Below are 25,330 nucleotides of genomic sequence, written 5' to 3' on the forward strand. Positions count from 1 at the left end.
GCTAGGGTGTTCCGGGTGGTTGCTACATGGTTACTTACTAGTCAAAGACAAAAGAGCTCACTTTCAACTCTCTAAGATATTCTGGCCTCTAGATATGGCTCGACTATGGCTCATCCGTCAATGTAATCTAATTTTATCGGCCATCAGGTGAAAATCATAAGTCTGATCACTTCAAATTACACACAAAAGTTTAATACTTACGTTTAGGGGTTTGTTCAAATCCCTAACCCAAAGGATGAGCAATACTAATCGTGATGCTTCCAGTTTTGAGTTGAAGGACGTCAGTTCTATATCACTTCATGAGCAAATATAATCCCATTTTAAGAGAATAAAACACAAAGGATGGTTATAAAGAGGAAGAGATGAGGTAATATCACAGCATGTAATCACTTTTGCGCCTCCACAATGCAAACATTTCCAAACCCACCCCTGAAATCACATCAAGATAAATCTAGTGCCACAGAGGGCCGTATAATGAATGATACGGACAAGATGACTGATTTATATGCCATGACAATTTTGTCCTTCCTACATTATCCATGCGCATTTGATGACAATTTGATGACATGCTGTCACATTAAGGGAGAAGATGGCGGCTATCTTACAAACTATTCAAGGCAATTTATGGCATGTAGATGGTGTGCGTGACTAAGCCGTGCATTCCAGATAAGAGCATCATCACCATGCCATGCACATACTGTACGTAATCACCCAATAGCCAGGTGGGAGAGCTGTGTGAGCTCCGAAACATTCATTTACACAGACGTCGGTAATTACCTCTATCGGATAATAAGGACATTTTACGCTAAGGAATTTGGGCAGAAGTTGAATAGTCAATAGTGAGAGTGAATGGTTTCTGTTTGTAGACTCCATGGTGACGGGCACGGCGCTCATCCGTAGCGAGTTTGGTTTAGTATGCCAAGCCACGCAGAGGAAGCGGACTGCTGCCAGTGTGTGATGGAACGACAGGCAAATTTGAGGAAGAAAGAGTTTGCAAGATATCCCACGAGGAATTGCAGTGCTCTCGCATTTTACCTGAGAATTTTCATTGTTTTGCTGGTGCAGAAAAGAGCCAAGAATTCATTTGACAAGTAAATTTTACTCTGTGCACAGCAAGTGCCAATACACGCCGCTGAACAGCAAAAACAAGACCTGTCATGATTATTACGTAATAGCTTGATCGCAATAATTTGATCTAATTGCGATTTAGAATACCTGTGATGGACTGTACAATTCAACTTTGAATCACAAATTGCATATAAAATGTAATGATCATAAAAATTCCATGAAAAGTTTATTTTTATATACATCTCTCTCTAACTACACCAATCAGCCACAACATTAAAGCCACCTGCCTAATATTGTGTAGTTCCCCCTCGTGCCGCCAAAACAGTGCCAACTCGCATCTCAAAATAGCATTCTGAGATGATATTCTTCTCACCACAATTGTACAGAGTGGTTATCTGAGTTACCGTAGACTTTGTGAGTTCAAACCAGTCCGGCCATTCTCTGTTGACCTCTCTCATCAACAAGGCGTTTCCATCCACAGAACTGCCGCTCACTGGATGTTTTTTGTTTTTGGCACCATTCGGAGTAAACTCTAGAGACTGTTGTGCGTGAAAATCCCAGAAATACTCAAACCAGCCCATGTGGCACCAACAATCATGCCACGGTCCAAATCACTGAGATCAAATTTTTCCCCATTCTGATGGTTGATGTGAACATTAACTGAAGCTCCTGACCGTATCTGCATGATTTTATGCACTACACTGCTGCCACACGACTGGCTGATTAGATAATCGCATGGATGATTGTTGGTGCCAGATGGGCAAAACAAGTGGGTATACCGAGGGTATACGCAAATATTGATCCTTAGAAGTTGTTATAGCAAACAGCCCTGGGAAAAAAGTAAGCATACGGCGTATATGTGCGTATGACCCTGACTACACCACTGGTGCATTCTAAATGTACTTGACCTAATTGCAACAAAGCCATGATCATTGTGCACTTCAAATTGTGCATCAAGTGACTCGCCTCAATCCGTGTGGCGAAGGACGAATCTCAGCTGCCTCCGCATCTGAGACCGTCAATCCGTGCATCTTATCACGTGGCTTGTTGAGCGCGTTACCGCAGAGACACAGCGCGTGTGGAGGCTTCACGCTATTCTCCGCGGCATCCACACACAACTCACCACGCGCCCCACTGAGAGCGAGAACCACATTATAGCGACCACGAGGAGGTTACCCCATGTGACTCTAACTTCCCTAGCAACCGGGCCAATTTGGTTGCTTAGGAGCCCTGGCTGGAGTCACTCAGCACACCCTGGATTCGAACTAGCGAACTCCAGGGGTGGTAGCCAGCATCTTTACCACTGAGCTACCCAGGCCCCCTGCATTTAAATATTATTAACTGAAGCTCCTGACCCGTATCTGCATTATTTTATGCACTGCACTGCTGCCACACGACTGGCTGATTAGGTAATCGCATGAATAAGCAGGTTTACAGGTGTACCTAATAAAGTGTATATACACACACACACACACACAGTATATATATATATAAAATGTTAATATAAATTTATAAATATAAAACATTCTATATAATTTTATTATACATTTTAATATAATCTAAATGTCAGAATATTGTGCTTGCCATTCTACCCTGTGAAACATACAAACCTGTGACAAACAAACTGATATTAAGAATTATTTGTATGACTACAGCCAAATTCATCAGCCAAATTTTCATTATCGTGACAACCCTATTAAATGCAAATAAATATCATATTGTAAGTCACACATTTAAGTTATTTGCGTTTTATCTTGTGGTTTCTTTGAGCTTGTTCGGTCGACTGTTCGCAAAGAGTAAAAGAGTTCAGAGGAAATGTTTGGACCCACTTACCCCTCATCAATTGGCCGGCCATTAAACATCCAGCGAATAAATGGTACGGGATAACCTTTCATGACGCATGGCAACAGCACGCGCTCCCCAACAACCTTTGCCACTGCAACCGGGCTCTGGAGGGTCTCCAGCTTCTCCTCGACACCCGAATCTACAACAAACAAAAATTGCATGCCAGATTCAAACTTGTGTCGTCCATTTGCACACCATGGTTCAATGAAGGCGTTTACATGACTTTACAATCTCAAATCAAGTTTGAATTCACGCCACACTGCCTGTTGAGATCCGTACCTGCCGACACTTGTAACTCCGCCTCCTCGCTGGTTTTGGCCGGTCCTAGACCGTCAATAGTGCAGCGGTAGAGTCCGGCATCGGTCTGGGTGGCGTTACTGATCACGAGGGCTCCGCTGGGCAGCTGTAACACCCTGCTGTCCAACTCAACGGTCTGATCGCCCCTCTCCCAGCGGGTGAATGGGGCGAGTTCCTCCGTCACCTCGCAGTTCAGCATCTCAGTGCCACCCATACGCACGGACACGCCCTCCGGTTGGCTGAGGAACCGCGGAAGCCCTGAGGATGTATAAATGGAGATAAGATGCTTTGCTAACGCCACAGAAATTAAGTAAATACACTAATGATTTTGTCAAAGCAAGCAAATAAACTTAAGAGATCAATCATTAAGCTTGTTTGAGCACAGCACAGTGGAGGGTCTGTTCGTTATCATATTCAACACATTCTAATAATACACAGATTAATAGCTCCTAATTCAATACAGAAGCTTATTTCAATGCAGATTGAAAGTGACAGACGTATCGCTGAAATTCAATTTGTCATCACCAAATTGACAAATCTAAAACAACAAAAAATAAATGAAAAAATATAAATGGATCATCAGCTGTTTGGTGATTTAAGCTTATTAGGTAAAGCTGATTATGAAAATTAAAACCTGCTTTATTGTTTACATCTGCAGTCAATATATGTATATTAAAAACTGGAAAATAGAGCACGACCCTTTAAAAACACAATTGTGGAATTAGCTATTATGTGGTGGAGATGCATGAAAAAATAAGAAATCCAGTAAGTTATAAAACATGGTTATCTGTGTGATTTTCATGCAAAATTAGAGTAAACATTTGTTTAACTATAATATAGAACACACACAAGTTATAGATTATGCCATGTGCTGTGTACTTTTCAAACCAGATTTTTCTCTTGATTTTTTCTTGTTCTTTGTGATGTTTTATATCTGTATGGGATAGGGTGAGCTTTATCTTAAAAATCATGAAAAATAAAAAACAAAACTTTGATTTATTTTTCTCTTTTGTTATTGTTCTTTGTGATGTTTTCTATATATGGAAAGGATAAGAGGGAAAAAAAAAGACAATTGTTTTGAAAAAAAAAAAAAAATTAAATAAAAAAAAAAAAAAAAAAATATATATATATATATATTTTTTTTTTTTTTTTTCTTCTTCTCCGCAATGTTTATATCTGTACGGGAAAGGGTATATGATTTTTTGCATGACAAATTTGGACAAAGTAAAAAAAGTTTAAAAAATAAAATAATAACAAAATTAAAAATACGTATTTTTGTCTCTCATTTTTGATTTATTTTTTTTGCGATGTTTTCTGTATGGAAAGGGTACGACACTTCTATTACAAATGAAAAAAAGGACTTGATTTATATTTCTCTTTTGCACTTGTTCTTTGCAATGTTTTATTTATGTATGGAAAAGGGTGAGATTTTTTTTTTTTAAGTAAATTTGCAAATATTAACAAATATTCAGACTAACAGTTTACTAAACTAATAGTTTAAGTAGCATTTTACATAAACAGAAAAAGTCTCTTTGTACCTCTAAGTACTTTGTAACTCAGTAAATAACATCAAAAGATGAAAAATAAACAACTAACTCTTCCTAAATGCTTTTTAATATTCTCAAAGAAGAATCATACACAAGAGACCAAAGAGAAAACCTGGAATTGTTATTTCTTATCTTTAATCTTACAGTAACAAGTTTGCAAAAGACCCTGAAGTAGGTAGAAAAGAGCTACACACTACCCTGTCTCAGTACACTAAGTACACACTACACACTCTCTCTGTCTAACAGCTGAATGAATGAGCGTGCAGAGTATCTCTGACAACCTAATGTTCTCACTGGCTATTTACGTGTCCCGGTTGATGTAGGGCTCGCTGTGGTCTAGAAACACCAGTGTGTGTGTGTGTGTGTGTGTGTGAGAGAGAGTGAGAGAGAGAGAGAGAGCGAGCGAGCGAGCGAGAGAGAGAGAGAGAGAGAGTGAGTGAGTGAGTGAGAGAGAGAGAGAGAGAGAGAGCACGATGCTCACTGAGAGGCCTGCTGACAGGTCTGTAAATTAGCTAGAGGCAAACACACACACACACACACACACACACAGCACTTTAAATGTGGCACACAAAATCCCAGGACACTTAATTCAACACCAACACAACAGACCAGAACACACAACAATCAAAAGTTTTCACTACACTGCCAAAATTAGTCTCACTTATGACTAATGCTGTGAAGATACCAAAATTCCAGTAGTCAGTACCAATACTAGTGAAGTTTTTAACCAAAAAATTACATTTTACAATACAGGTGTAATACATTTATCTCGCAGTTTCTTCAATTTCAGTCATCAAGCTTTTATTTTGATGAGTTTTTTTGAAGGATGCTTCACTTCTCCGGATAAACAGCTCGCTACATAGCCCAGGGTGATCATTAAAGCGAAAATGCTGAGATTGAATTATAGAAATATATAGTTTGCATGCGCTCCGTGCTGCACAGTGAATAAGTGCTCTGCTCTGTCATCTCATAACACAGAGCGCGCATGATTCTGTGGAGTTTGGAGTTATGAGCGGTCTGCTTCATACATTCACTTTCATGCCTAATAATCACAGTGACAGGTAACGATTTTAATTTGATTAATTGTGCAATCCTTTCCCCCCCAAAAATGTCAAATAAGTTGTGTGTCATTCAGACAATGCACGGGGACCAAACTGAGTCGGTGCTTGGTACTACCGGTACTGAAGAAATACTGGTATCATGACATTATTGCAACAAGTATTAATTATTTTACAGACGGAAAACAAAAAGCAAAATATACCATTAAGCTTGTGTATTTCTTGATTCAAAGTGCCTTAAACAAAACTCAAAGAGTATTTTTAAAAAGCTCTCGCTGGAAAAATAGGCGACAATAGGTCGAAAGTTTCGCTGCTGAAATCGGTCTGTGCTTACCAAAATTCAAACCACTGCCCCCAGTGGCCGAAGCTGGAAGTGTTGATCGTAAGGGCGTGTGAGCGCTACGGTTTAAGGGTGAAATGTCCACAGAGTGGCGCCAAAAGCGAGTTGTACTACAACCAAATCCAACCCCCAACCCTAAACCTAACCGTCAGTGGAGTAAAAATGTCATTTTAGAGCGAAAATGCAATTTGCAAATCTTGCTCATCACTGTTTATGTGAACGCGTTTACAAACTGGTTTCCATGGGACCCTGAACCCGTGTCTCTGAGGTTGCTTGTTCAACAGGCTTTCAGTGGTGCTAGAAGGAAATGTGTTCACACTTGAATTGATACCAAACTGTCTTATGAAGGATGCCACTTGCCAGATTAAATGGGGCTGAATTCAGGGCACATCAACTTTCAGAAGCAATGCGTCGATTTCCTGTGTGTGATCATTTTGGGAAAATAAGGGTTGAACAACACGCTTTAGGCAAAAATCTCAATATCTGCTTTTTTTTAAAGGAGGAATGATCAGAAATTATTTTTGGGGTAATCAACATTATGCCACAAATGCTGTTGATTGAGCTTAACTTGTATTGAACCTGGAACATTCCTTTCATTCATACACACAGAAAGGTTTACAAAGCTGTCTAAAAGGGGTCAATTTTCAACCGAGGACGTCCCTGAATGTTCCCAAACTATAGCTATGTTCACACACACAACTCTTACAGAGTTATAAAGCATCAAACATGCGACAGAGCGACACATCAAATATCAGCTCCGCTGGGCCGCTGCCTTTTTACAAAGAGAATTCGTCAGAATCCCTGCACACCACAGGCACAAAACACACACACACACACACACACACACACACACACACGCTGAGTAAAGAAGTATATTTGCCACAAAGACACGCTGACAACAGCCTACATACAGTAAATATGAGTGTGTAGCTTGAGTAAATAATGTTATGTTTGATCTGTCCGCTCGTTTGGTCACGTACTGCATGCAGCGAGTGAATGGCGGTGTACGTGTGAAAGATCAGCTCTCTGTCGCTCTCTCCATCCATCCCTGATGTGACAGAGAGAGACTGAGCTCAGGGAGATCATTAAACACAGCAAGAAGCTGTCTACAGCCGAAAGGCACACAAATACATCTACACACACACATACACCAGTAAAACACACACATACACAAATATGCCACATATTATTCTTTTGAATCTAGAGTGCAAAACACACAGCGCAAGCTGTGCAATCCGAATCCCGAATGAATAACTTTTATAGCTAGTTCTTTTGAATCTAAATTTGCATTTCATGGAAGTTTTATATTCACTTAAACTTTAAATACAATTTGTGATTCGTTTTCTCATTTGCAATTTGCATCAAATTATCATGATCGATCAAATTATTGCGATTACACTTAGAATGCGCCATACCCAAACTGCATTGTGGCTTGAAACATTTTCAGAGTACAGTGTGATATATTCAGAGAGAGATGTTTATAAAAACAAACATTTCATGGAATTTTTATATTCTGTTAAATTTTATATGCAATTTGTGGGTTCTCAATACCAATTAGATCAAATTTTTGAACTGTTATGACTCTTTTTAACTATTTTTTTTTAAACTACAGTGCAAAACAGAGTGCGACCAGTCCGATTCACATACGAACGACTCTTGAAATGGTTCTTTTGAATCCTCGTGCAATACAGAGTGCGACCAGTATTGTCCGATTCCTGCACAAATGACTCTTTTGAAATGGTTCTTTTGAATCCTCGGCGCAAAACAGAGTGCGACCAGTATTGTCCGATTCCTGCACAAATGACTCTTTTGAAATGGTTCTTTTGAATCCTCGGCGCAAAACAGAGTGCGACCAGTACTGTCCGATTCCTGAACGAATGACTCTTATGAGCCGGTTCTTTTGAATTTACAGTGCAAAACAGAGTGCGACCAGTACTGTCTGATTCACATACGAACGACTCTTTTGAAATGGTTCTTTTGAATCCACAGCGCAAAACAGAGTGTGACCAGTATTGTCCGATTCCTGTACAAATGACTCTTTTGAAATGGTTCTTTTGAATCCTCAGTGCAAAACAGAGTGTTACCAGTATTGTCTGATTCCTGTACGAACGACTCTTTTGAAATGGTTCTTTTGTATCTAAAGCGCAAAACAGAGTGCGACCAGTATTGTCCGATTCCTGTACAAACGACTCTTTTGAAATGGTTCTTTTGAATCCACAGCGCAAAACAGAGTGTGACCAGTATTGTCCGATTCCTGTACAAATGACTCTTTTGAAATGGTTCTTTTGAATCCTCAGTGCAAAACAGAGTGTTACCAGTATTGTCTGATTCCTGTACGAACGACTCTTTTGAAATGGTTCTTTTGTATCTAAAGCGCAAAACAGAGTGCGACCAGTATTGTCCGATTCCTGTACAAACGACTCTTTTGAAATGGTTCTTTTGAATCCTCGGCGCAAAACAGAGTGTGGCCAGTATTGTCCGATTCCTGTACAAATGACTCTTTTGAAATGGTTCTTTTGAATCCTCGGCGCAAAACAGAGTGTGGCCAGTATTGTCCGATTCCTGTACAAATGACTCTTTTGAAATGGTTCTTTTGAATCCTCGGCACAAAACAGAGTGCGACCAGTACTGTCTGATTCCCGAACAAATGACTCTGAGCCAGTTCTTTTGAATATCTATGCGAAATGCACAACATGTCCAGTGTAGTCTGATTTCCGAAGGAATGATTCTTACGAGCCGGTTCTTTTGAATCTACCGCACAAAACATACAGCATGACCAGTGTATTCCGACATGTCCAACATATGACACTTAAATTACTGACTAGTTCATATTTCAATATTTAGTTAAAGATGCACATTGAGTTTTGTTGTAATAATTGGCATTTTATAAAAATGAATGAGTTTGTAAGAATCTACTTTGCAGAAATCTGAAATGATCTGAAATAATAAATGATAGGATATATCGTTATGGAACCGGAATTGTAAAGAGGAATTGGAATTGGAATTGTTAAATTGCTTATGATTCCAATCCCTACCCAAGATGGATATTAATGCAGTCTAAAGTCCAATCAGTTTTAAATCATGAAAATCCAGCACACTCTGAGAAGATGGTTCATTTGACAACTTCTCAAAGGAGTTAGAAAGATTTTCAGGTTCCCATCTGAGAGAACTTCCAGAAATCTGCAAACCAACGGCAGGCAAGCTTTCCAAAAACACTGTTTTGGGTTGCAACCTCCTCCCCACTTCCTCTGTAACTCTACCCAAATTCCTCCTCTCAGCAAATAGACAGAAAAAGCCCGTTCATTCATCCATTCATTCATGGATTTCATCTGCACTCCGCAAACATTTGCTCCCAACACCTCCTCTGGTTCCCTCGCACTTTCCCCGCTGACCACCACGTGTCGGAGTCCTCCAAAAAAACATGAGACCTCACACACTAGGGGGAGTGTAAACAGGACAGGCACTAACAGGACACCCCTGCGAGACCACACAGTGTCCATTCAGATTCATGACACATTTCAGGACCACACAAACAGCTTTCAGTGAGACAAACAACAGTTCAGTTTGTCTGGCGGTCCAGCAAACAGCAAAATCATTTGTCTTTTAATCAAGGGTACAAATTAAAGAAGTTAATTCACCCAAAAATTTTATTCTGCCACTATTTACTCATCGTCCGTGTCATTCCGAACCCATATGACACCAGTGCTGCGGGCCTCATCGCTGTAATAATAATAAAAAAATGGCTAGACGCTACTACACTGCTACTATGCATAATCTTTATATTGTACGCTTAATATTATGCAAGTTTTAGTCATAATTTGTGCTCTATGGTATGCTTGTGTAGGTCCTACATGTAAATAAAGGACAGGCTATTTCACTCACAAAGAACTCTTATAATGGAACAGTGATGCGTCTTCTACAAAATATTATACTCATTTATTCACATTTTTATATTTTTGACGTCCATTCAGTGACACTGCAAAGAACAGAGATCTGCAACTGAGTGTTGAGTGTGACCCATCACAATAATCGGAATCAGATTACTTTTTATCACTTTATGAAGTGATGCAAGGAATAACTCATTAGCTAGTCGCTGTTGACAACACAGAACGCACTAGCGGAGAATAGCGGCTGCACGTGATAGTGACATCCAGTGCCCAGAATATGAATTTCAGATAATTTCTCCATAGCGGGCCTAATTCTGTTCTATTTCTAAAGTCTCTGGTGGACTCAAGTTGGCACCGAGTATGGCTGCTGCGTTGCGAGCTCCGACACAACATTGTAGTTTTTTGTTTGTTTTGTTTACAGTTCTTATGTTTTTTGTCTTGGATGTTGTCTGCCTTATTGTCTACGACAGACAAACACTTTTGGACATTGGTTCAGCAATTTCACACTGTAAACCGGACTTCAAATTCCTCAATGCCGACCCGCTGTTCACAAACACGCCAGCGGAGCCCTTTGTCTGGGCAGCCCGGCCACAGAAACGCAGAAGGAAAAGGGGAAACAGAGCCGCCGTTCTCATCAGAGTAAGACGCCGCACAAATCGACCCCCGCTACCCAGTATTCTACAGGCGCAAATGTTCAATCTCTGGACAACAAGCTCAACGAGCTGAGAGCGTGGATCTCTTTCCAACGAGAGACGAGGGACTGCTGCATTATCTGCCTAACAGAAACTTGGATGTCTGCGGAGATTCCAGACTCGGCCATCAAACCCGCCAGGTTCTCCGTGCACTGAGCGGACAGAGCGAAAGACCTCTCAGGTAGAAGCAGAGGTGGTGGTGTATGTTTTATGATCAACAAATCCTGGTGTGATCAGAGGAATGTACATTCTATCAAGTCTTTCTGCTCTCCTGATCTGGAATTTCTCATGCTTCTGTGTCGACCATTCTGGCTACCGAGGGAATTCATTATCACAACTGTGTACATCCTGCCACAAGCCGACACAGACCGGGCACTCAAGGAACTGTATGGGATTATAAGCAAGCAGGAAACCGCGCACCCTGAAGCCATGTTCATTGTGACCAGGGACTTTAACAAAGCCAATCTCAAATCAATCACACCAAAATACCATCAACACATCAGTTTTAACACACGAGGGGACCGAGTTTTGGACCACTGCTACCTCCCTTCCAGGATGGCTACAAATCCCTCCCCCGCCCACCATTTGACAAATCGGACCACTCTTCCGTTCTGCTTCTGCCCGCTTACAGGCAGAAACTGAAACAGGAAGCACCCACCCTCAGAATGATCCAGTGCTGGTCAGACCAGTCAGACTGTACGCTACAAGACTGTTTTGATCATGCGGACTGGGAGATGTTCCGGTCCGCCTCTGATGACGACATCGAGCTTTACGCTGATAGCGTAATGTGCGTAAAGGATGTTGTTCCGTACAAAACAATACGGATCCACCCGAACCAGAAACCTTGGATTAATAGCGATGTTCGCACGGACCGCCGCTTTTATTTCCGGGAATGAAGAGGAGCATAAACAAGCCAGTTATGCCCTCCGAAAAACTATCAGAGCAGCAAAATGCCAGTACAGGAACAAGATTGAAGGACAGTTTAACACCACCAACTCTAGAAGCATGTGGCAGGGAATTAATATCATCACGGACTTTAAAGGGAATAAAAACTCCGCCATGAACACCACTGCCTCTCTCCTGGTGTTTTTACAGACATTTTCAACCTTTCCCTCTCTTTGTCTGTAGTCCCCTCATGCTTTAAAACATCCACCATTGTGCCTGTACCAAAGCAATCCAAAATCACTTGCTTTAATGACTGGTGTCCTGTTGCTCTGACCCCCATCATCAGCAAATGCTTTGAGAGACTAATCAGAGATTACATCTGCTCAATGCTGCCTCCATTACTGGACCCATTGCAGTTTTCTTACCGCAACAACCGCTCCACAGATGATGCCATTGCATCTACAATACACACTGCTCTCTCCCACCTGGAAAAAAGGAACACTTATGTGAGAATGCTGTTTGTAGACTACAGCTCAGCATTCAACACCATAGTGCCCTCCAAGCATGATGAGAAACTCTGGGCTCTGGGCTTAAACAGCTCGCTGTGCAGCTTGATCCTGGACTTTCTGTCAAGCAGATGCCAGGTGGTTAGAATGGGCAGAAACATCTCCTCATCACTGACCCTCAACACTGGAGCCCCACAGGGCTGTGTTCTCAGCCCACTCCTGTACTCCCTGAACACACATGACTGTGTGACAACACATGGCTCCAATGCCATCATTAAGTTTGCTGATGATACGACGGTGGTAGGTCTGATCACTGACAATGATGAAACAGCCTACAGAGAGGAGGTGCACAATCTGACACACTGGTGTAAGGAGCACAACCTCTCCCTCAACGTCAGTAAGACAAAGGAGCTTGTGGTGGACTTCAGGAGAAGAGAAAGATAACACAGCCCCATCACCATCAATGGAGCACCAGTGGAGAGAGTCAGCAGCTTCAAGTTCCTGGGTGTCCACATCACTGAGGAACTCACATGGTCTGTCCACACTGAGGCTGTTGTGAAGAAGGCTCATCAGCGCCTCTTCTTCCTGAGACGGCTGAGGAAGTTTGGAATGAACCGCCACATCCTCACACGGTTCTACACCTGCACTGTAGAGAGCATCCTGACTGGCTGCATCTCCACCTGGTACGGCAATAGCATCGCCCACAACCGCAAAGCCCTGCAAAGTGTGGTGCGAACTGCCAGACACATCATCGGAGGTGAGCTTCCCTCCCTCTAGGACATATATACCAGGTGGTGTGTGAAAAAAGCTCAGAGGATCATCAGAGAATCCAGCCACCCGAGCCATGGGCTGCTCTCACTGCTTCCATTAGGTAGGCGGTATCGCAGCATCAGGACGACTTCATGACAGCTTCTTCCCCCAAGCAATCAGACTTTTGAACTCTTGATCTCTCACGATCAATATACATCAGCACTACACTTTATTAATCTTATTATCTCACACTGGACTGTCATAATTATATCTCTCTTAACAACACACTGGCAACTGACTATCAACCAATAGCCTGAATGTCAATACAGTACAATACAACCTAGTGTACATTTTATATACGCTATATATAAAAAAAATTTATTGTATAATGTGTATTCTATATTGTGTGTATTGTATGATGTACATTGTATGTATATTGTGTTGTGTGTAATTATGTGTATATTAGATTTTAAATTGTGTTGTGTAAATCTGAAGATTATTGTAAATTGGTATATGTCTCATCACTTTCACGACTGCTATGTTGCTCGGAACTGCACCCAAGAATTTCACACACTATTGCACTTGTGTATATGGTTGTGTGACAATAAAAGTGATTTGATTTGATGGGCTGCATCGGAGCAGTCGGAGGGCCGCAGATGGCCCACGGGACGGCCTTTGGACAACCCTGCCCTAAAGCAAATCAAAGTAGACTGAAAAAAGCTTTTGCTAATAGAAATATTTTTTTTATGCCCTAAAGTGAAAAACACACACAGAAAGGTGTGAAAATCACACTGCCATAGCATAATGAGTCCATGGACTGAAACGATATGACAAATGAGCATCTCAAATCAATATGTGTGCTTCACTAATGTAAAATCAATCAAGGCCCCTCCATACTGAAACAAAGAGAAGGTGCCACTGTCGGCAGAGAAAAAGCTTGAATATAAACAAATCTTGAATATGAATGATTATGCTACTACGGTCACTATGGCAACAAACATCTGGAGCACATACAGTTGAAGTCAGAAGTTTACATACACTTATGAGTAATTAAAACTCATATTTTAACCACTCCACATATTTAAAATTAGCAAACTATAGTTTTGGCAAGTCGTTTAGGACATCTGCTTTGTGCATGACACAAGTAATTTTTCCAACAATTGTTTACAGACAGATTGTTTCACTTTAAATTTACAATATCACAATTCCAGTGGGTCAGAAATTTACATACACTAAATTAACTGTGCCTTTAAGCAGCTTGGAAAATTCCAGAAAATGATGTCAAGCCTTTAGGCAATTAGCCAATTAGCTTCTGATAGGAGGTGTACTGAATTGGAGGTGTACCTGTGGATGTATTTTAAGGCCTACCTTCAAACTCAGTGCCTCTTTGCTTGACATCATGGGAAAATCAAAAGAAATCAGCCAAGACCTCAGAAAAAAAATGTGGACCTCCACAAGTCTGGTTCATCCTTGGGAGCAATTTCCAAATGCATGAAGGTACAACGTTCATCTGTACAAACAATAGTACGCAAGTATAAACACCATGGGACCACGCAGCCATCATACCGCTCAGGAAGGAGACGCATTCTGTCTCCTAAAGATGAATGTAGTTTGGTGCAAAAAGTGCAAATCAATCCCAGTAACCTGAAAGGCTGCTCAGCAAGGAAGAAGCCACTGCTCCAAAACCACCATAAAAAAGCCAGACTACAGTTTGCAAGCGCACATGGGGACAAAGATCTTACTTTTTGGAGAAATATCCTCTGGTCTGATGAAACAAAAATGAAACTTTTTGGCCATAATGACCATCGTTATGTTTGGAGGAAAAAGGGTGAGGCTTGCAAGCCGAAGAACACCATCCCAACCATGAAGAATGGAGGTGGCAGCATCATGTTGTGGGGGTGCTTTGCTGCAGGAGGGACTGGTGCACTTCACAAAATAGATGCCATCACGAGGAAGGAAAATTATGTGGATATATTGAAGCAACATCTCAAGACATCAGCCAGGAAGTTAAAGCTTGGTCGCAAATGGGTCTTCGAAATGGACAATGACCCCAAACATACCTCCAAAGTTGTGGCAAAATGTCTTAAGGACAACAAAGTCAAGGTATTGGAGTGGCCATCACAAAGCCCTGACCTCAATCCGATAGAAAATTTGTGGGCAGAACTAAAAAAGTGTGTGCGAGCAAGGAGGCCTACAAACCTGACTCAGTTACACCAGTTCTGTCTGGAGGAATGGGCCAAAATTCCAGCAACTTATTGTGAAAAGCTTGTGGAAGGCTACCCAAAACATTTGACCCAAGTTAAAGAATTTAAAGGCAATGCTACCAAATACTAACAAAGTGTATGTAAACTTCTGACCCACTGGGAATGTGATGAAAGTAATAAAAGCTGAAATAAATCATTTCACATTCTTAAAATAAAGTAGTGATCCTAACTGACCTAAGACAGGGAATGTTTTCTACGATTAAATGTCAGCAATTGTGAAAAACTGATTTTAAATGTATTTGGCTAAGGTGTATGTAAACTTCTGGCTTTATGTGTGACATCTCGATTCAATGTTTAATGCATAGAGTATTTTTAAACGCACACACGCAATGTACTTTTATTTACACCCAGGTGACATTTTAAATGATTAAATATTGAGCTGCAAATACACTCAATTAAGTTTCCAGCTTTTTATATGGAGACAACAATAAGTAAGACACTCGGAGGTTGATTTCCTCAACCAAAAAAATCCTCTGGCTCGATCAATGGCATGAGTTTGGGGCTGAACTTTCTGTTTGTTTTAAATTCCTGCATATTTTCTAGGCGTAAGAGGGACCATCATACACCATCAGGAATGTGACATGTATGCAAACGTTCCCTCTGTCTGTTTACTTTCTGAAAAAAAAAAAAAAAAAAGTATGTATATGTTTGGGCCTTTCCCAAATTCTAAGAACGGAAAGTATTTTTTTTTTTTTTTACCTCTTAAACCTGGAGTGGCCCTGCTTTTAAATTTGCAGATAAATTAGACTGTTCCAATTTTAGGATTCGTAAAATTTGAGATCACAAAAGTCATATATAGAACCAGTAACAAGATCACAAAGTCATGTGTCTTAAATCTTTGGAAAGGTCTTGATTATTAGATTATAACGAGCAAATTTGGTTTACTCAGAGACTAAACTACAATGAGTATTAGCATGTGAAATCCACATATATATGTATATATCCACATCTTGTATAGTAAACAGACAAACAGAATTATCCTCATATTTTGGTTTATTCATGAAAAATAAACAGGATATAGAAAATAGCTTTAAAACTTACAGCAGACGCTTCTGAATCAAACAAGTCAACATTCCCACTCAACAAAATATGATAAGTAGATGCTGAAATATTTCTCAAAGAGTGTGTCATGACAGCTACGGTGGCTATCGCTAATGACGTCTCTCTCTATAGCGACAGATTTTCTGGGATCGATTCACTTCATAGTTGTGTTAGATCATCCTCATTGGATGTCTAAAGAGTGTTAGAGTTCATATTTGGAAACAGGCATGTGTCCCACGTGGGTCAGCAGAAACAGAGCACACATACATAGACTGCGCACAAGAGGGCACTAAACACAAATTTTTTTGGAGTGATGGAATAAGAAGCCAAAGTGATCAATATTATTTATTAGGCACCAATTGTAAAATTCATACAAAATCTAACATAAAACAAAGGCAATCGGAGTAAACACAAAATAAAAGTTTTTTTCCCTCCCCTTTTTCTCCCCAATTCCAATGCGCTCTAAGGAGGAATCTCAGTTGCCTCCGCGTCTGAGACTGTCAACCCACGCATCTTATCACGTGTCTTGTTGAGCGCGTTACCACGGAGATGTAGCGTGTGTGGAGGCTTCACGCCATTCACGCACAACTCACCACGCGCCCCACCGAGAGAGAACCACATTATAGCGACCACGAGGAGGTTACCTCATTATTTATTGAAGCAAAAACGTTATCCAATAACAACTGGGCCTGTGTGGAAAAAGTATTTGCCCCCTTAGTTACTAAATCCCCAAATGTATGAAACTGCATTCATGATGGGGTTCAGCTAGACTAGACACACCCAGACCTGATTACTGCCAGCCCTGTTCAATCAAATCAGCACCTAAATAGAACTTTTTCAGCAGCATGAAGTTGGCTAAAAGGTCCCACCCAGTAGCACACGATGCCAAGGTCGAAAGAAACTCCAGAAATTGAGGAAAAAGGTGATTGAAATACATCAGTCTGGGAAGGGTTACAAAGCTATTTCAAAGGTTCTGGGACTCCAAAGAACCACAGTGGGAGCCATTATCTCCAAATGGAGAAAACTTGGCACAGTAGTGAACCTTCCCAGAGGTGTCCGACCTTCCAAACTTCCTCCAAGAGCACAGCGATGACTCATCCAGAAAGTCACAAAAAAGCCAAAGACAACATCCAAGGAACTGCAGGTCTCTCTTGCACTAATAAAGGTCACTGTTCATGACTCAAAAATGGCCAAAAATGCCATCCATGGAAGAGTGTTGAGGTCAAAACCACTGCTAACCCAGAAGAACATTAAGGCTCATCTGAATTTTGCCAAAACACATCTTGATGATCCTCAAAGCTTTTGGGAGAATGTTCTGTGGACTGATGAGTCGAAAGTGGAACTGTTTGGAAGACAGGGGTCCCGTTACATCTGCTGTAAATCAAACACAGAATTCCACAAAAAAACTTCATACCTACGGTCAAGTATGGTGATGGTAGTGTGATGGTGTGGGGATGCTTTGCTGCTTCAGGGCAACTTGCAATAATTGAGGGAAACATGTATTCTTCTTTCTACCAGAAAATCCTAAAGGAGAACGTCCGGTCATCAGTCCGTGAGTTGAAGCTCAAGTGCAACTGGATTATGCAGCAAGACAATGATCCAAAGCATAGGAGTAAGTACACCTCTGAATGGCTCAAAAGAAGCTAAATTAAAGTTTTGGAGTGGCCTAGTCAAAGTCCTGACTTGAACCCGATTGAGATGCTGTGGCAGGACCTTAAACGGGCAGTTCATGCACAAAACCCTCCAATGTAGCTGAACTAAAGCAATTCTGCAAAGAAGAGTGGGTCAAAATTCCCCCACAGCGTTGTGAAAGACTGATCTCCAGTTATCAGAAGCGTTTGGTTGTAGTTGTTGCTGCTAAAAGTGGCACAACCAGCTATTAACTTTAAGGGGGCAGTTAGTTTTCCACATGGGTGATATAGGTGTTGGATAACTTTTTTACTTCAATATATATTTGAAAACTGTATTTTGTGTTTACTCAGGTTGTTTTATGCTATATCTCGTTTGAAGATCTAAAACAATTTAGTATGAAAAATACACAAAAATAGAGGAAATCAGGATGGGGGCAAATACTTTTCCACAGCACTGTACTTGCTTTAAGAGGTTTTTGTACACTTTGATAAATAAAAGTCCACCTTGGCCACCATGGTTCCACATGCTATAACTTTTGATTGTATTGTCCCACAACACATATTTTTCCTGGTATAGTTAACATGTTGGAGAACAACACCAGCATTAATTTGATGACCTTCCATATTTATACTGTCTAAAAGGTATAATGTCAAACAAGTTTTGCTTGTCAGCAGTGTTGTAGCATGTCTCTAAGCTTCATCCTAATATATTTTCTTCAAAATTTTGAAAGGTATTCTATAAATTGATACCATGCTATTGACCCTCTTTGCGATTTTTATAAGCAATTTTTTTAAAGATGTCTTCATTTCAGACAAAATGCAGGACGTCCCGGCTGAAACGGGACAGTCGGCAACCCTACCTAAGTGGCTTCATATGAGTTAGCTACTAGCTATGAGCTCATTTTTCAAAAAGGCTACTTGACTGTAGTTTCCCTACTTTAAATTATAAAAAGCTTATTGCTCGAAAAAATACAGTTTCAAAGTACATTCCCCAACACTGGTCTCTTTCTGCTTTTAATGTTCTGCTGTATTTTCTGTGCCTAAAAGTACCACTGCGTGCCTTCAGACCTCAGATTTAAAATTCACACCAACTTTCCCTCTTTTTGAAGGCACACACAAACACAAGCACACCCTAAAAACCAGAGCACAAAACAATCCTATAAACTAGGCCTCAATTTATTTACTCCAATTCCTTCTTAAAAAATAGGACACAAATGTTCAAAGAAAGAAGGCATAAATATGTATGTGTAGGAAATTGCCCACGGCCATCTGTAAATTACTCCTGAAGCCAAACCGAAGCAACGTTCAACGCGTGAGAAAGCAATAACGTTTGGAATAACATGACTGCATTAATCCTTAATATTTCAGTGAGTTGTAATGACTGCATAAGCCGTAATGACATATATGCAGTGTTTACAGAAGGCGTTAATGGAGTCGCAATGGCTGTCACAGCGTTAATTCACTCTCAGTGTTAATGGGAAAAGCAGAGAGGTGTTACTACTCAAAAGCTCCACATGCATCAGCTGAAACACATGAAGGCGAGTGAAATGCTACATCAGCTATCGTTCAAAAACATAACGCCTTTCACAATGCAGGAACATCAGGTGTGTGTTTAAGTAGCCTGTGATGAGGAGGAGGGCGTGGCCGGGCCCTGAGGATGCACGCCCGGAGCTGAGTTGCGCAATCAGCGGGAGAGAGAGGTAAAGGAGGAGCTGGGGACGCCAGAGAGAGAGAAATGCACAGTAGCAAAAATAGCTTGTCTAACAGCCTCAATTTAAGGATCATAGATGTTTTCGGGGCAAGAAACCTTGACAACCATTCTTGTTGACTTTAAAATAATAATCCATAATTCACACAAATTTATTTAACACACATCTATGATGAATATGTTTACAATTACTGAGTTCAAAGTCAGTTTGATATTTATCTGGGGCTTAAAGTAAAAAATGTCACGTGTTGTAAGCGTCCAGTGACAGTAAATAAATAAATTAAATTAAATAAATATGTCAGTCACATTAAGAGCTGAAAATTGTGCAAAAAGAACTGTTGGCATAAGTAGTGCAGAATAATCTTTTAATATTATTTCTTTAAAAAAAAAAAAAAAAAAAAAGCTTGTTTTAAAACATGAATAATATTTAAAAACACTTGTCCATCAAATCAGTCATGTGATGTAACCAACATGCCAGTTGCCATTTTGTTGTCATCTGACCAAAACAAAACACAAAACAAAACAAATAACAACAGCAATTCAAAATTAAAAAAAATTAAAAATAAATAAATAAATAAATAAATAAAAAAAGAGAGAGGACACCATGTTGTGTGACTGTGTGTTAAAGAAATATCAGATACTGACATTTTTATGAAAAGACAGATTTTGTTCAGGTCATATGGAGTAACCCTGAGAAAATGTATTGATATTATTTACTGATAATATATATATATATATATACACTACCGGTCGAAAGTTTTGAAACACTTGACCGAAATGTTTCTCATGATCTTAAAAATCTTTTGATCTGAAGGCGTATGATTAAATGTTTGAAATTAGTTTTGTAGACAAAAATATAATTGTGCCACCATATTCATTTATTTCATTATAAATCTAAAATGAACTTTAGAAAAGTTTCTAAAATTGATAACTTGGACCGAATAATTAAGAAAAGCAGCCAATAAGTGCCCAACATATAGATGGGAACTCCTTCAATACTGTTTAAAAAGCATCCCAGGGTGATACCTCAAGAAGTTGCTTGAGAAAATGTCAAGAGTTCATGTCTGCAAATTCTAGACAAAGGGTGACTACTTTGAAGATGCTAAAATATAACACAGTTTTGATTTATTTTGGATTTTGTTTAGTCACAACATAATTCCCATAGTTCCATTTATGTCATTCCATAGTTTTGATGACTTTACTATTATTCTAAAATGTGAAGAAAAAAAATTATAATAAAGAATGAGTAAGTGTTTCAAAACTTTTGACCGGTAGTGTATATATTTTTTCCCATGAATAATCAGTTCAGGTTTTACGGTGCATGGAAAGTATTTTAATACCTTTTACATGATGGTTACACCACATGACATTTTAAAAGTCACTAAATATACAGTTATATATATATATATACACTGTATTTTTTTAGTTTAGTATATATATATATATATATATAGCACTTGCCATAGATGTGACTGTCTTGTCGGGCACTTCTCACACACCTTACAGTCTAGCTGATCCCACAAAAGCTCAATGGGGTTAAGATCCATAACACTCTTTTCCAATTATCTGTTGTCCAATGTCTGTGTTTCTTTGCCCACTCTAACCTTTTCTTTTTGTTTTTCTGTTTCAGAAGTGGCTTTTTCTTTGCAATTCTTCCCATAAGGCCTGCACCCCTGAGTCTTCTCTTTACTGTTGTACATGAAACTGGTGTTGAGCGGGTAGAATTCAATGAAGCTGTCAGCTGAGGACATGCGAGGCGTCTATTTCTCAAACTAGAGACTCTGATGTACTTATCCTCTTGTTTAGTTGTACATCTGGTCTTCCACATCTCTTTCTGTCCTTGTTAGAGCCAGTTGTCCTTTGTCTTTGAAGACTGTAGTGTACACCTTTATATGAAATCTTCAGTTTTTTTTTTTTTTTTTTTGGCAATTTCAAGCATTGTATATCCTTCATTCCTCAAAACAATGATTAACTGACGAGTTTCTAGAGAAAGCTGTTTCTTTTTTGTCATTTTTGACCTAATATTGACCTTAAGACATGCCAGTCTATTGCATACTGTGGCAACTCAAAAACAATCACAAAGACAATGTTAAGCTTCATTTAATGAACCAAATAGCTTTCAGCAGTGTTTGATATAATGGCAAGTGATTTTCTAGTACCAAATGATCAATTTATCATGATTACTCAAGGATAAGGTGTTGGAGTGATGGCTGCTGTCTAGATTTGATCAAAAATGACTTTTTTCAAATAGTGATGGTGCTGTTTTTTTACATCAGTAATGTCCTGACTATACTGTGTGATCAGTTGAATGCCACTTTGCTGAATTAAAGTACCAATTTCCTTCCGAAACAGCAAAATCTGTACATTATTCCAAACTTTTGGCCGCCAGTGTATATAATATATATTATATATATATATATATATATATATATATATATATATATATATATATATATATATATATATTTTTTTATAACATTCTATAACTTTAAAAAAAATAAGACACCAACATGGACACAAATATTACATTTCCATGATCTTGACGTGTGTTTTAAACTAGATTTTTAAAAGACATCTCATCTTTATAATCTCTGCCAACCTTATTTGTCAATGACCCAAAAAATAAAAAATAAAAAAAATATTTAAGCTACAAAAGCGTAGCATGCCCCTTTCAAACTGTCTAGGTAAGAATCCAGATACAAGATTGTATTTAGTCTTTAAATACTCTGAAGAATAAAAGGATCAAAGCCACAACAGCAAGATGTGCAATAGCCCGAAGAACTGAAGGTGAACTCATTAAATTCGAGACACAGCTGGAAGTAAAGGACGATGCAGATCATGAGGAGGAGAGAGATCATCCAGTCATCATTACACTCCATGATGGAGGCTGTTGACAGGCCAGATCTTTCAAAAGGTCACCCATCAACTCTGAATGGCTGCACACAGGTCACTCAGTTCGACGTAAAGATGAGAAGCTTGATGCTAAATCTGTGTTCTTAAAGGGAAAGTTCACCCACAAAATGTATGACTTTCTTCTATGGAACAAAAAAAGACGGTGACGGGAGAATGTTAGCCTCAGTCACCATTCACTTTCACTGCATCATTTTCCATTCAATGAAAGTTAATGGTGAGTAAGGTGACTGCGGCTAACATTCAACCATTCACATTCTTTTGTGTTCTATAGAGGGAAGAAAGTCATACAAGTCTGGAACAACATGAGGGTGAGAAAGATGTAGGATGAGGGCTAAAGCAATCAAACCATTAAGCACACTTTATGGAATGCAATTATCTTGAGTCATTTGAGTTTTCCTGACTTCATTTGCTTCTCTGCCTCCTGAGCTTATTGCCATGAGCTCAACGCACCCAAGGGAATTCCAACAAACCGGAGAAAGCAGTGTCGATAGTTCTCGATAAACAATCCGGGTAAACTCATTTAATCAGGTTTAGGAGAATAGAGGTTTATTGAGCTGAACAGGCCAGTAAAAATATCTCCAACAAACCAGGTTTTCTCTAAAGTTGGAGCTCAACCGGTTCTACACTAATCACACATAAGGGACCCGTCAAATCCCACCAATCCTGAAACAATCGATGTCGGTCATACCCTTTAGACATCAGCAGTGTTCATTTATAACCTCAATCTTGTCGGTAGTTTGCCGGGAGATGAACCCAAGAGCAGGCAAACAATCTGGAGCACACCTTAGGGCCTGGCAAAAATCAAAGGTTGGAGAGAATAGAAGAGAATAGAAGAAAATAGAGCCCAGCTGAGAAGCTGTTTGAGTGTTGGCCGCTGCCGTGTTTCAGTGTTTGAGTGATTAAACTGAAGCTTCACCGTTGCGCTTTAAGCAAGCTTGTTTATTTTTTTGTTAATAAAAAGTGACAATCCTGAGTTGGAATCGCCATCTCCTGCTTCCTCATTCCTTGAACCTCATTACACTGGTGACAAAACCTGGGAGTGAGGGCGATACATTGTCATGGAGTACTCGCGTTGGAGATCATCAAAACTTGCTGACATCCACCAGACTCAACACAAGGCCCTCCTGGAGCTTCGAGCGGAACAGAAGCAACGTTTGGAGGCACTCCTGCAAGCCCAGGTGGAGGACCAGCAGGTGTTCCAGAGCTTGCTGCCGCATGGTACTCCAGCAGCGACACTGGCCACGAGACCCCCACCTCAGATCACCCTGGCCAAGATGGGACCCCAGGGCAACCCCGAAGCCTTCATTGAGCTGTTTGAGCAGGCCGTTACTGGGTTCGGCTGGCCCCAGACGCAGTGGGCAGTCCGTCTGCTGTCGCTTTTTTCGGGGGAGGCTCAGCTTGCAGCCCAACAAATGCCAGTGGCTAACCTGTTGGAGTATCCAGATGCAAAGCGGGCCACCCTACAGAGGGTCGGCCGGGACCCCAAGCAACATCGTCAGCGCTTCTGGGAACTGACCTATGGGGAATTCGGCTGCCCATTTGGTTTTGCCCAGCAGCTACGGGATGCCTGCTGGAGGTGGTTGCTAGCGGAGGGCTGTGACGCAGGGGGAATTTTCAACTTGGTGGTGCTGGAACAGTTCGTCGACCAGCTGCCCAAAAGGACCGCGGAGTGGGTCCGGTACCACCCGACGTCGCTGGAGGACGCAGTCCGCCTGGCTGAGGACCACTTGATGGCGTATCCGGGAGCCATGACGACAGGATTTCTTACGAGTAAAAGCCGCACTCTGTGGCGGTCCACTGTTGCATTCTCCTGACTTCTCTCTCCCTTTTGTCTGAGAGACAAATACATCGGACAGGGGGTTGGGGGCTGTGTTGTCCCAGGTAGTGGAGGGGGAGCAGCGCCCCGTGCTATACATTAGCCAAAAGCTCTCGGTAAGTGAATAGGTACAGTATGGTAGAAAAGGAGTGTCTGGCCATCAAGTGGGCGGTCTTCACCCTCGATACTACCTGCTTGGGAGGGCCTTCACCCTCTGTTCAGACCTTGCCCCTCTCCAATGGCTCCACCGCATTAAGGATACTAATGCGCAGATCACTCGTTGGTATCTGGCACTTCAGCCCTTTAAATTCGAGGTGGTCCACAGGCCGGGGGCACAGATGGCTGTGGCTGATTTCCTCTCTCGGAGCGAGGTGGGTTGGGGTGAGTTGGTGGTAGGCCGGATGGTTCGCCGGCCTCAGTCAGGCGGTGGGGGTATGTGGCGGCAGAGGCGTGGCTGAGCACCATGCTGTGGAGAGGGAAGTAGGGGAGATGTGTGGTGATTGATTTCCACCTGTGCTTTACACCTGACTTGTGTTTCAATGAGGAGTGATTTGGGCTTTTAAGGAGAGGAGACAGCAGCAGTCGAGAGAAAGAGCCCAGCTGAGAAGCTGCTTGTGTGTTGGCCGCTGCCGTGTTTCAATGTTTGAGTGATTAAACTGAAGCTTCACCATTGCGCTTTAAGTGAACATGTTTATTTTTTTGTTAATAAAAAGTTACATAAAAGTGAAAATTTGTCTTTCCACAAAAATACAAAACACAGTTTTGGGGGGGCCTGGGTAGCTCAGTGGTAAAGACGCTGGCTACCACCCCTGGAGTTCGCTAGTTCGCGATTTCGAATCACACAGGGCGTGCTGAGTGACTCCAGCCAGGTCTCCTAAGCTACCAAATTGGCCCGGTTGCTAGGGAGGGTAGAGTCACACGGGGTAACCTCCTCATGATCACTATAATGTGGTTCGTTCTCAGTGGGGCGCGTGGTGAGTTGAGCGTGGTTGCCGTGGTGGATGGCGTGAAGCCTCCACACGCGCTATGTCTCCGTGGCAACGCGCTCAACAAGCCACATGATTTGTGACACAACAGAGATG

General features: G+C 40.9%; 1 protein-coding gene across 1 annotated transcript in view; it reads right to left on the bottom strand.

Annotated features, from left to right (window-relative positions):
- LOC127437668 (neogenin-like) overlaps window positions 1-25,330 on the bottom strand; it is a 150,054-nt gene that overhangs the window by 60,363 nt on the left and 64,361 nt on the right. The window contains exons 3-4 of the mRNA XM_051692728.1: window positions 3,193-3,468; window positions 2,902-3,052 (exon numbers count right to left, since the gene is read on the bottom strand). Coding sequence (XP_051548688.1) covers window positions 2,902-3,052; window positions 3,193-3,468 — 427 coding nt within the window. The remainder of the gene's footprint in view (window positions 1-2,901; window positions 3,053-3,192; window positions 3,469-25,330) is intronic.

This window comes from Myxocyprinus asiaticus, chromosome 48, assembly GCF_019703515.2.
Source record: "Myxocyprinus asiaticus isolate MX2 ecotype Aquarium Trade chromosome 48, UBuf_Myxa_2, whole genome shotgun sequence".
Taxonomy (NCBI): domain Eukaryota; kingdom Metazoa; phylum Chordata; class Actinopteri; order Cypriniformes; family Catostomidae; genus Myxocyprinus; species Myxocyprinus asiaticus.